At 39.4% G+C, this 12,283-nt stretch overlaps 1 protein-coding gene across 1 annotated transcript in view; it reads left to right on the forward strand.

Annotated features, from left to right (window-relative positions):
- The window catches only part of cfap299 (cilia and flagella associated protein 299), a gene marked incomplete at both ends in the record, with an annotated part of 76,332 nt that overhangs the window by 17,079 nt on the left and 46,970 nt on the right, over positions 1-12,283 (forward strand). The window contains one exon of the mRNA XM_083912331.1: positions 1,215-1,305. Coding sequence (XP_083768457.1) covers positions 1,215-1,305 — 91 coding nt within the window. The remainder of the gene's footprint in view (positions 1-1,214; positions 1,306-12,283) is intronic.

A 12,283-nucleotide genomic window follows, 5' to 3' on the forward strand; every position in this document is an offset into this window, starting at 1 on the left:
ATATCGATAAAACCATCAATCTGATCTTCTGCACACATGGCAGGTGTATTGCTGTGCACCCAATGACATGCTATGTGTCAAATCTACTGCCAGATGGTGGCGCTACGCCAACAGACTTTACATTTTGACACCGCACCAGTAGTTTAAGTACTTAATTAAAAAAAGACTTCATGGCACACAAATGGAAAAAGTTCAAATTCAAAATCTTCAATGTAGATTACCATTTCAGATAGCTAAAGTCAATAGAAACAGTATTGTTCTATATTCTTTCCACTGTATTTAAATAGAAAAGCCTTTTCCACATTGTTTTTTATCTGTCTTTCTTCCTCAGCGTTCTCAACCACAACTGAGAGGTTCCCAGTGACCTGTTTACTGCCTCTAAGATGTTAACTCGGTGTGGATCTGATGGATGTTTTGCACAGTCAATTCTGGATGCAAGCCAGAGTTCTGCTGCTCGTACTTCAGTGTTAACTGTTCAAATATTAGTGCAAATGTTTTTTCAGGTGTGGATACATTAGAGTGCGCCAAAAACCATGTTTCCATGGAAACAGGTCAGCCTAAGCGCAGAAAGCTGCCCCAGTATCTGCAAGTCTTTAAACTCTGATAAAATTGTTCTGCATAATGATATTATGAGAGAGAGAGGCAGCTGTGACATTGTGACATTCTTTATGATCTTTGTAGTTTTCAGATTTATTTCAGAGTAAAAATATTGACTTGTATGGCAATATTTATGATCATTTCTGTTAGGAAATGGCATTTGGAATATTTGGTGGGGTCATAGGTGCTTGGCAGCTTTGGTGAAGCGCCCTGTAATTACACGCTAGATGGTGTTGACTTTGATTTAAGTCATGCTTGCTTTCTGTTGCATCTCACATTGTAATTAATAGCTTAAAGTTATTTTAATAATCCTACATTTTAATTAAGTCCAAGTATAATCTTTATTGTTCTTACAAATAGTGAGAAATGTCATGGAGGCAAATGAAATGTCTCTCTTCTTCAGTGTCAAAGCAGAAAAAAAATATTTTACTCAATCCATTTCCGTATTCAGAGTATTTTTCATTCATAATGTTGGAGCAGAGATAGGCCAGAGTACCCTGACGCTATAACATGTTAAAGGTGAAAAGCTTCCATAAAGAGCCTTTAAGGCTTCATGTGACTTTTTTCCCCCAGGTTAAGAGAAACATTTCAAACCGTTTGAGTGTTGTCTTTTCCAGGACACTGGCAAGTGCAGGAAAAGAACTCAAAGATAACTTCCTGAAAGCCCTGGCAGAGCGAGAGGAGGCCAACCGCAGTGGGAAAATGACTGTGAGTACATTATTACAGCACTCCAATTGCTACGTAATGGGATTCCCCTCAAATATTTCTGCAATTCCATTAGGATGGGAACAAAATCCATACTGTGTCAAGTTGAGTGGAAATGCCCCCCCGTCCTTCCCTAAATACCATGGGAGCCAGCTGCCCGCCCCTCTCCCTTTCATATTACCCCATTTACCAAACTCCAACTACCTTGTCATGGGTGTGCTTTTCAGATCAAACTACCTATATCTTTTCTAAAAAAGGCTTCACTTGAGGATCTGGGCTTCAAGTCTGAAGGGGTAGCACCACTCTGAGGAGCATTTGTTGCACAACATTTTGAATTTTCACAACATAAACTGTATGATTAGTATTGATTTCAATATAAACCATGTAGCTAAATGAAGAGAGTGCTTACGTACAATTTATAGTTTCTTCATCCATGTCTGAACGGGTCAGGGTAAATTTTGTCATCTGTGGATGTGTGAACAAGTCTGCCCTTGCAGACACCCAGTGTAGTATAAACAGAGCTGCTCTTGGAATTCATCTGAGCCTTTTTCCTTCTACCTTTTCTCATCTTTGCAAGAGTTGTAATGGTCAGCTGTGTTGAAAGTCGAATGGCAGGTCAAAGTAGGTGCCTTTGTAAACTCATCCAAGGCTACATAAAAGATACTTTCTTTGCCTTTCAGGTGAGGATGGAGTCATAAATTGGCACAGGTGGTACTGTAGAGCAGTTCTTGTTAAATCTACTTGTGCCAAGTGTGAGAGGTGCCAAGTAGACTTCCAGCAAAGTGCTGAGTGATGAGGATTCCCTTGCCTATCTCTCTGGCAGATATTGTTGGTAGAAATCAGGTAGGTAGTATTAAAGCTTTGTAACAGTAAGGGCCTGTATTCACGTAGTGTGTTTTTTTAGGGCCATTGTCTTTTTTCAACAGTTCTTAATAAGGAGAGAGCATTATGCAGCTAGAGAAAAGGCGCTGGACACAGTTTCTTTTTTTCTGAGCACTCTGCCTTTATTGTTCAGCCTCTCCGAGCACTTCCAGTTGAAAATATCTGACCTTTTCAGAAAAAAGGAAACACTGTCCTGTTCAGGAAACACTCACAACTAAAGAAATAAAAGCCCATTTGTGGCAGCAGATCAATCGTACAATGATTGTTGCTGGTGAGTGTTTTTTTTGTTTTTTTTAGTCACTGTGCGCGTTGTTAGCTTGTTGTTAGCTTGTTGTTAGCTGTGTAGTCACCCAGCCCAAAGTCAGCACTTTGAGGCACTGGGATGAAGCGCTCCTCAAAACTCTGCCAGCGCCTTTCTGCCAGAAATAAAAAATGTTATGTGGACATACGCCCTAAGGTGCTGTGAGAGCTGTGTCCGTGTTCTTCACAAGAGAGCAGTTGCAGTTGAGGTCTGCAAAGGCCTCATTTCAGATTCAGTCTGTGGTTTTTCATGGACAGAATCTCCAGGTGCAGCTGATGAGAAGAGAGAGTCTGGTTGGCTTCATCTGATCAGACCATGACCTCCAGCACACACTGAGCCAGCTTGCAACAGAGTGTGAAGCGCTTGGAATGAAAGTTCTCACCGCCAAGTCTGAGGTACTCTGCCAGAAAAATGGTCAGAAAATGTCTCTTTTGGATCGGGAGTGAGTTGCAATTGTGAGTGAGTACAATTATCTTAAGGTCTCTCGTTCAAGAGTGACGGTAAGATTCGGCGCTTAAGATAAAAAGGTGCATTGGTGTGGCACCTTAGACATGTCCTGTCTGAAGTCAAGCTTAGCTGTTAAGTGAGCTCAACAGTGAGATTTTCTTGATTCATGGACAAAGACTGCATGCTTAATTAAACTTGGGTGCACCAGGGAGAGATTTTAACCTCTGACCATGAAGCTGACTATTTTTCCTACAAACATTTCTTTTAGCACAACTCTCTACTCACAGTATATGACGAATGGAATGTGTGCCATTTGGTTGGGCTGTGTTCAGCATTGTTCTGCGGGGAGCATAAGTGTTGATAGACTTCTAAATGATTCACTTCCATGATGCTGCAGTGCAAGAAAAGGAGTTTTGTTTGACCTCCATTTACCTGCCCCTGTGGGCTTTGCAATTATGAGATCACATGAAGTGCACGGAGGGGAGTCGAGGTAGTAACACCAGAAGTTTTCCCACTGGATGTTCACTGTGTAAACAGCCCCCTCCGCTTTCTTTCAGCCCTTCATAACTTAAACCATTTGAGAAATACAGCTTTTTTTTCCCCTTTCAAGAGGAAAATTAAGTGATTTAAAGTATCTCCCCCTGTATGCAGAAAAGAGAGCCAGAGCAAAAACAATCAGAATATCATCATGTGTATTACCAACACTGTTTTGCTGACATATTTTCCCACCTCCCTTTTGTCTCTTAAGAGCTTCCTTTGCTGAAAAATTGAATCAGGAAGATGTTTTTTTTTCCTTTAAGCCCCACTCTGTTTAAAATTGAACCCACATTTGTGCGCTTAATACCTCTTCTCTTTGAAACTGTTTAAGTTAAAGGTAATCTTTATACTGTTTGACGAGGCTTGACCTCATCGGTATATTTACATTACACAGATGTATTCCAGACAACATTTGCACATGTGTGGACATGCAGTAAAACATGTGTTGTACCTTGTTTCATTCATATTGTACTGTGTATATTTTTTCACATTAATATTTTAATTTGCTGGTATCCATGTGGTATTTATACATATGTTACACATGCTGTATTTTCATACTAACATCTGCCAAAAATGTCAAACAATTATGCAGGATGTAGAAGTTGGATTTCTTCCTTCTGCTCTCCGTTGCACCTAAGATCCTCTTTATGAAAGTGTCACATTACCCACGTTAATCTTCGATAAGGTTCAATAATAAGACCACCCAGCGGGCTTTCTAAAGGGCCTATTGAAACACATGACTCCTATCTGCAGGCTCTTCCAAACTGAGGATCAGTCCCACTAATGCATTCCAGCTCCTCATATCCACTCATTTTTTACTGCACTCTGAAGCAAAGTGGTTCATGTTGTATACGTTTTTCCACTATTTTTTTCACATTTGCACATTTGAAAGACATTATCTTTCTAGGAGGAAATGTATTGAATTTATTGTTATGTGAATTTAAAGCGGCTCTATTAGTCCTAAACTCAGCTATGGTACCTGATACCTTCATGCCCTGTGCAACACTGTCAACCAGTTTTAGAAATCCACAATGAGAAAAATAAAGAATAGAAAAACAATTACAAATAGCTGTCGTTAGCCTGTTAAATAATCGGCTAACTAATTTCTTCAAGTTTTTCAGGAAACACAAAAGTGAAGGCCATCATCTTAAAGGGGTAAAATCACATGATCTGATCAACTGAAGATGTAGGCAATTTTTCCACAGGTGGCCGGCGTCGTGAGGACATGATTTAGGCAAAAAACCCAATTTTGACAAAAAATTACATAGGCGATTATTTTTTAACAGTGTGACAATGTTAAGTATCAGCCAAGTGCTGATAATTTAAATAAATAATACATTAAATAGCTGTGTGACATTATATGCATTATTTGTTCTGTTTTAATATGGGCACATATCTCCAACACCAGTGGATACCAATATCTCTGATAGGCCAATATCGGCCAATCATATTGGCCAACTGATATATTGGTCTCGCTCTAGTTGAAATCTATATGATGAGTAATTTCTTATTTCAGTTAAATCAAAATCAGACAAAAATGGCCTATTTCGTTTGATTTGACTTTAAACCTCTACTGTTGTTGTTCACTTAGCCAGTGTTTGGTAACACTGTGTCATGTATCGCCTACCTAATTTATAATAAAGGGTTTCATCATTGTCATGAAGGACTGTTAGGACACAAGAAAATCATCCATTTTAGGCGCATAATGGCAGAAGAAAAAGAAAATACTTAAAGCTGAGTTATTGGCCTATCCTTTAAATGGATGACATATGCATTGTCATCTTCTGTCTCATTCATCAGAGGGTGTCACTCCTTTGTCCTCTTTTCATGTCACGCTCAGCCTTTCAAGTCAGGTTGAAATTACACCTGTCACTTAATACACTTGACAGGTTTTTCTGTCTCTTCTGTCCTGGCTCAAAATGGCAATACAAAAGATTGATAGCAGACATGACTCTTGATGAACCGAGCTCATCTTCCCTTTGTTGTGTGGTCCCTGCCCCCTCCTGTTCCCTCTCTTTAGGATTAAGACAAAGAAATACTAGGAAGTGGAGCCTATTTTGCTTTCATAATAGTAACTTTGATGCATTTTTTTCTCCTATAGTCTTCTCATAAGCACTCCGTTTTTTGGTCTGTAGAAGGAGCCCTCCACTATCTTTCTGATCAGCTGTAAAGCTTTCAGTGCCTTGCCTTCAATGTGCTTTTACTTCCCCGGCCCTGTTGCGAAAGCTGCTTCACTGCCAAAAGTCACACACAAACAAAAGCTGCACCTGGGCAGCTTTGGCTTTATTTGCACTGGGTAAGAAGTTACATTTTTTTTTTTTATCAAATCCAGGTCACACCTGCACAGGGTGCCTGAGGGTGTCCATTGTTGGAAGGTTCACATCTGAGACTGAAGGTGTGCTGCCACCACCCACTCTGCTCCCTGTTTGTTTCCAGTTGTTTGTCGAGAGGCTCTGATGATATCAGTGTGGAATTGCAACATATCAAACTCATGTTAAACTCTTGAATGGGCACAATTAAAAGCAGAAATAAAAGTTTATAACTGTCTACCTAATTTACTGAATGCTTCTTTGATGATACACACACACACACACACAGATTGCGCCTATGAAAAAGACTAAAGAGGATTGAAATAAATGAGATGACTTAAAGCATGTGCCAAAAAGCAGAAATGTTCAGAAATGCCCTTGCATCCACACGTGAAACCTAGTCTGCACCAAAAACAAAATACTTGTTCAATGGTCCATGTCCCAACTTTCCACCAAATTAAATCTGAGCCTTTTTTTTTTTTAGATATCTAACTAACTAACAAACAAACAAACAGTTTAATGCCTTATAAACCTTTGGCGGATGTAATAAGCAATGATATCAGAATTGTTATCTAGATAACATTTTAGTCCCAAGATTGAATTTAGTTTGATTTTTCTAACCTCTTATCACTGAATTGGCTGGCCCTGACGAAGTGTTGTCTTTCAGAGGCTGTAGCAAGCTCAGTTTTAGAGATGGATCAAATATTTTGGTTTCCTATGAAGCTAGATGATCAAACATTTCCCATTAGCTTGTCGGTAAGGGGGCTAAATAACTCTCTAAAGTTAGGCTGAATTTTGGGAAGAGAAAAACTGGCATGGCTGGTTCTCAAAGGGCTCCCTTGACCTCTGACCTCAAGATATATGAATGAAAAAGGTTCTATCTGTACCCACAAGTCTTCTCCAGACAGTTTTGGCATGCAGTACAAGTATGTTATTTTCTATTTTCTATTCTGAAAAATGGATAATTTGAATATTTATGCATACTGGGGTCCACAAACAGTCTTGAATGTCATGAACTCTTGTTCATTCAATGAGCCCAATTGTCGTCATGCGTGATGATGTCAGTCATGTAAGACATTTCCTTGGTAGTGAGAGCATTTTTTGAAACTTGTCAAAGTATAAAGATCACAACCTCATGAAGCTTTGCAGCCACAAACTACCTAGGGCAATCAGAAGATGGATGGTTTTCCTACCTATGAAGCCAATAAGGAGGTTTCTGAGCAGTTTCCAGCACAGAAGTGCTTGCTGTCCAATCGCCCAAAATGCAATTCTTACAGAAATCTCCAATTTGATTTGATCCCAAATCACGACACCAATTTTTCGCTGGTGTTCCTCAAGGTCTTGTTGTCTAAATGTGGGATTATGGAGGTATTTGCGACCATTTTTAGCAATTCTTGAGTGGTAAAAGAAAAAATGTTAAATTGTACACTAAATAAGTGACAAATGTTGTCAACTCAAACATTTCTGTAAAAATGTATGATGCAAATCAAAGCATGAGAATAGTTTTTATATACTTACTGTACATCATAATGTATTAAGCCCTTATACACTTATACACCTTAGATAATTGACTAGAAAACCTTGACACACGGTGTTGGGCAGCATCTCAAATAAACTTCAGCTGACAAATTCCAGATGATATACACCACTTCTATGTGGCATCTACTGTAGACCTCCCCCTTAGAATTATTTAAAAACTAGATAAAGTCCAGGTAATGCACCGTGCATGGACATGTGGTGCTGCAATGCAATGGGCTGTGAAAGTGGACATTTTGGGAGATAACAGTTGCCCTCAGTTTTACTCCAAATTTGAAATTAAAGCTGTCTGGCAGTTTCCAAAATCTCTAAAGTGAAGAAAATCAATAAAATGCCTTGACCGGGCATAATGACCAAAACTACCAAACATGACCGTGTTGGGCTTTTTTTTTATTAGATTTTTCTTTGAATTGTATAAAAATGAATCCTGTCAACCAAACCACATTCATTTCATGAGTGTAATGAATTATATTAAACTTAAAGTATGAGATGGTATCATTTCATTAATGGCAAATAACCTGTGGCTACTCACAGTGCACAACATGACAGACGTGATGATTGATGATAATGTATTTCACCTTCATCAGATGTTGTTGAATGATTTCTCAACTGACCAAAGAACATAATGTTCCCTGAAAGTAAACATTCACTGCCCTTAAGAAGCAAATAAATATGTTTCTTATTGTATTGTTAAAGCCATCACTCACTGAGTAACAAGAGGGAACTTCATTAAAACAATGCACCTGGCACAGCGCCTTGCCATAAAGAGTGAATGAGTATGTTTGCTCTCAGCTCATTCCTAAGCAGCAGGACCATCACAGAAGTCAGCTTCTTGTGTCAGTAATAAAGAACAACCTGACGGGGGGTCACAATCGACCTGTCACTCTTTGAACAAGAAAGAAATCACTTCGCCAAAGATTTCTGTTGTTCAGTTGTAAATACAAGTTAATGTCATCTGAGAACTTCCCACAATTCATGTACCTTACTTATTTTATACTGAAGAAGGACATTGTATCTCATCTTGTTTCCAGAGCTCCTGAATATGTATCACTCTTTGGAGCATCTAAACCCCCTATTCTGATGAGTTTAATGTGGGGACATGGAATAAAATAGTCTTACCTCACCAATTAGCGCAGGATTCAGAAATTCTTGATTCTTCCAGAGGCGGGAGGGGTTACTCAATTTATCTCATCATCTCGTCACCTCCCTGTATCCATGTGCGTCCTACGTAGCTTCCTGATCACACAAAATTAACTAAACACAAAACTAAAGGACAGAATCGATTATCTAAAAAAAGTGATCGGAGTGCTTCTTCAAGCGCTTCCATGCTCAAAAAAATGTGGAAACTACATATTGACGGGATATGATGGAATATCAACATATGTTTTACAGACACACAATTGCTGACATGGCGCATTCGGACGGGACTAAAACCTCCGGTTAAAAATTACCTTACCCCACGTCCCCACATTAAACTAGTCCTGTCCGAATAGGGCTTAATTCAGTTTGAGTGCACTTTTGACTCGTTGCATCACACATGTGAGTGATATTTTAAACATATTGTGCAATCTCATGTAGGGACATGCTTTGTAGGTGTGATTGGTGACAGCCAGTCATTAACCTAGCCAAGAATGAACATTTGATAACTTAGTTCACCAAGGGACAGTGGTTCAACTTATGTATTGTTCTGAAACTGTTGACAGAAATGGTTTTTCATTAGCAGAGATTTCTAACTCACTTAAAGTCAAAACTCAACTAACTGTGATTTTGTTCAAGGGGAATACTCATTTTTTTTTTTTAATAAGACATTGGGGATAGCTCTCAAAAAGTAGTGAAATGTTTCCTCCTTTTTAATTTCACTGTTTAGTAAGACTAATTTGACTGTTTAGAAATGATTTTTAGTCTCCCACCCTTTCAGTTGTGGAATTTAGCTGGTTGGCCTGCGCGGTGTGTCTCATGCCTAGAGGGGACATCCTGCATAAAGGAAGTGTTTGTCTTTGGTCTGTGGACCCAGCGAGTTCTGTATTGATAAGCTCCTGTCGCTATAGATAATAAGGTGGTCAGTCATGCAGCCCAGAGATCAAGTATAGCATTGAAATTAAAGAGGAATTCCCAGCCCTATTGCATTACAAGCCGTGTGTGTGTGTCCCCGCTGCCCAGTCCCTTTGTCCTTGTCATGGGCAGTAAAAACAACAATGGCAAGTTTGATTTCAAAGCAGCAGGACCAAGGTGGACAGCCTTTAGAAAGGATAGAGTCCTGCAGGGCTATCATATGACCTTGACTTGAATGGTGTCACAGAGTTGTGGAGAGGTGGGGATAAGGCCCCAACAGTTTGCAACCATCTATCAAGTGGACAAAAAGGACTTTTTGTCTAGAGAAGCTACCATTGTGATATTTGAGATCCCCTGATCAGCATGTATTTTCTTTTTTAGCTCCCAATACTTGATTTCACCTGACACTGACACAGGAAAAACCTACATGATGTATCCTAAATGACCAACCCCGCTGTTCTAACTGTTATTTTGTCTCTTGATTCATGTGACCACTTTTCATCCAAGTGTTGGACTGTAATACTTTGGCTGCACTTTCTCACAGTTGCAGGTCTTGAGGATAACCATAACATTTAACTGTGAAGTATTACTTTTGGCTGATTACAAGACGCGGATTTCATGTCTAGTGTCTTAGTCTATAAAAAGAAAACGGATAGCCAAAGCATTATGTGTTATGTTAGTCCATGCAGCCAACATGGCAGCTGTGCCCCATCTCTCAATGCACCGTATCTGCCACTGAGAGATTTAGAAAGGAATGAGGAAAAGAAAGATTAAACCGCCCTTATGGTATATACAATTGTCGTCTAGAGTTCTTAAAAATGGCAAGTGAAAGATAATAATAGACTGAGATTAATATGATTTGTTCATATTTGAATTATTTCGACAGGGTTTGCTCTGAGAGATGCAGCTTTTATCAGCAGCATACCTTTGACGTGCAATATTTTCTTGAATGAAAGCATAATTAGTGGTGAAGTAACAAAAGCCATATCCAGTGAGAACATGCCATGGGCCATTTGGAAGCCGGTTCAGGGCGGATGAAAGGTTTTTTTACGCATGAAATCAAACATCACGTATCCCAAAATGCAAGTAGCAATACTCGACTCACTGTTTTGCCACAGCCTGGATGAGCCCCACTGTAATGATTTCTTCTGCACCCCACCCTCCTATGAACAGCTGCTATCGCCCAGAGACATCGCCCCAAAAAATGTGCCCCCTGGACCATTTTCAGAGCAAATGAAAATGGATACACCAGGATTTTTTTTTCCAGCTCAATGCGTTTGGCGGATTATTTTTTTTAAAATTACATTGCAAACGCATTTGGGCTGTGGACCGTTACAATCAAAACATCCATCAGTTTTATTTGCCACTGGGAAGATAGGGAATCATGTTAAGCTGTGTACTTGGTATCAAATGAAGTCCTGCATTACGAACAGGCCCTCTGGGAGTCTGGATAAACTACAGTTGCTCCTTGTCACCAATTCTCAAGAGCTCTCATTTTGGACACAATTGAAGATTTATTGGGAAGTGAATTATTAAAGGGATTGCTTAAGTTTCTCTTGGTATTAATGAAGGCTGTTGTGCTTTATCATTGGTTAATGTATCCTACATCACAAGCAACAAAGTCCATAGATACACAGGGACTCACTTCCTTGTAGCCCTTTTCCACTGCAACAACTGAACAACCTGTAACCCGGGCTACCTATAAACGGATGTTTGCTGGCTACACCGGAAAGCCTGAAATAGTGGTATATTAGGGAGTTCGGTAGCCGAAAGAAGCAAAGGGTTCTGGGTCAGTCAACGGTGAAAGACACAGGCACTTATACTGTAACTGATTTATTTTTAATACCTAAATAGTAATGAAGTTCTGGACATCTTTTTTTGTTTGTTTTGGCAGTTTTCAAGCCTTTATTCAGTAGGAAAGAAAATAAGGTTTCAAACCTGTGGCTGCTACCTTGAGGGGCGACTACTCTAACCACTGCGTCACCGGTCGCAGTGATTGACCAATCGTGACTGGCAACATTGCAACTAACTCCCAAAAGTATTTTGAATGTGCATTTGCTGTAGTATCACTGCCTGATACACATACCTGACATCATTTAATTATGGATGATTGATAAGGGGAGTTAGATGGATGATAATACTTAATAATACATCTTGTCAAATTAAAACTTGTTTGTTGAAGAAGGCATGTAATTTGCAGTCCTTTGTCAACACTAATTTGCACTGTTCAGTTTGGCCCCATTGGGGCCTGAATATTTTCCCCTGACATATCAAGATTACCAGCTCCTCTCCAACTTTTGTTCTGTCATGTTGAAATCATTCATTGCTATAATAAATAATTATTTACAGGCATATTATCTTTTGCATTCCTTTCATTTGCACTTTTTATGGACTCATGAACCATAGCATGTTTTCACTCAGACTCCCATTCATCCATTGGGAAGACACAGGGTGCATGTGTTTGTAGGGAGGATTGAACATCTGTGTTAAATACTACCTAAAGGTTTCTTGCTTGTTCCTGGGGGAATGGCCACCTGCCATGTGTTTTTTTTTTTTTAACTCCTTAGGCGCAAAATCAACACTTTGTGTAGCAAGTCCTATGATAAACCTGCTACACTCTGAGATATAGTCACTAAAGTACCTTTTAAATCAACATTAATGGATGGAAGTGCACAAAAAACATAATATATGCCTTCAATTTACTCTTCAAATGAATTTACAGCCTCACATTCTGAAACGACAAGATATTCTATAGATAACAACATATTCTTTTCCTGACACAGCCAATGCAGCCGTACATTGCTGCCTCTGTTTACATTTCTCGTGTGTCTCATCTTTCTTACATCATCCTTTTGGATTTCTCTCCAAAACAGTGATTAGACCGTTCCAGTTTGTGTCTGGACCCATCTTCTTCCTG

Source organism: Echiichthys vipera, assembly GCF_963691815.1.
Source record: "Echiichthys vipera genome assembly, chromosome: 4".
Classification (NCBI taxonomy): Eukaryota; Metazoa; Chordata; class Actinopteri; order Perciformes; family Trachinidae; genus Echiichthys; species Echiichthys vipera.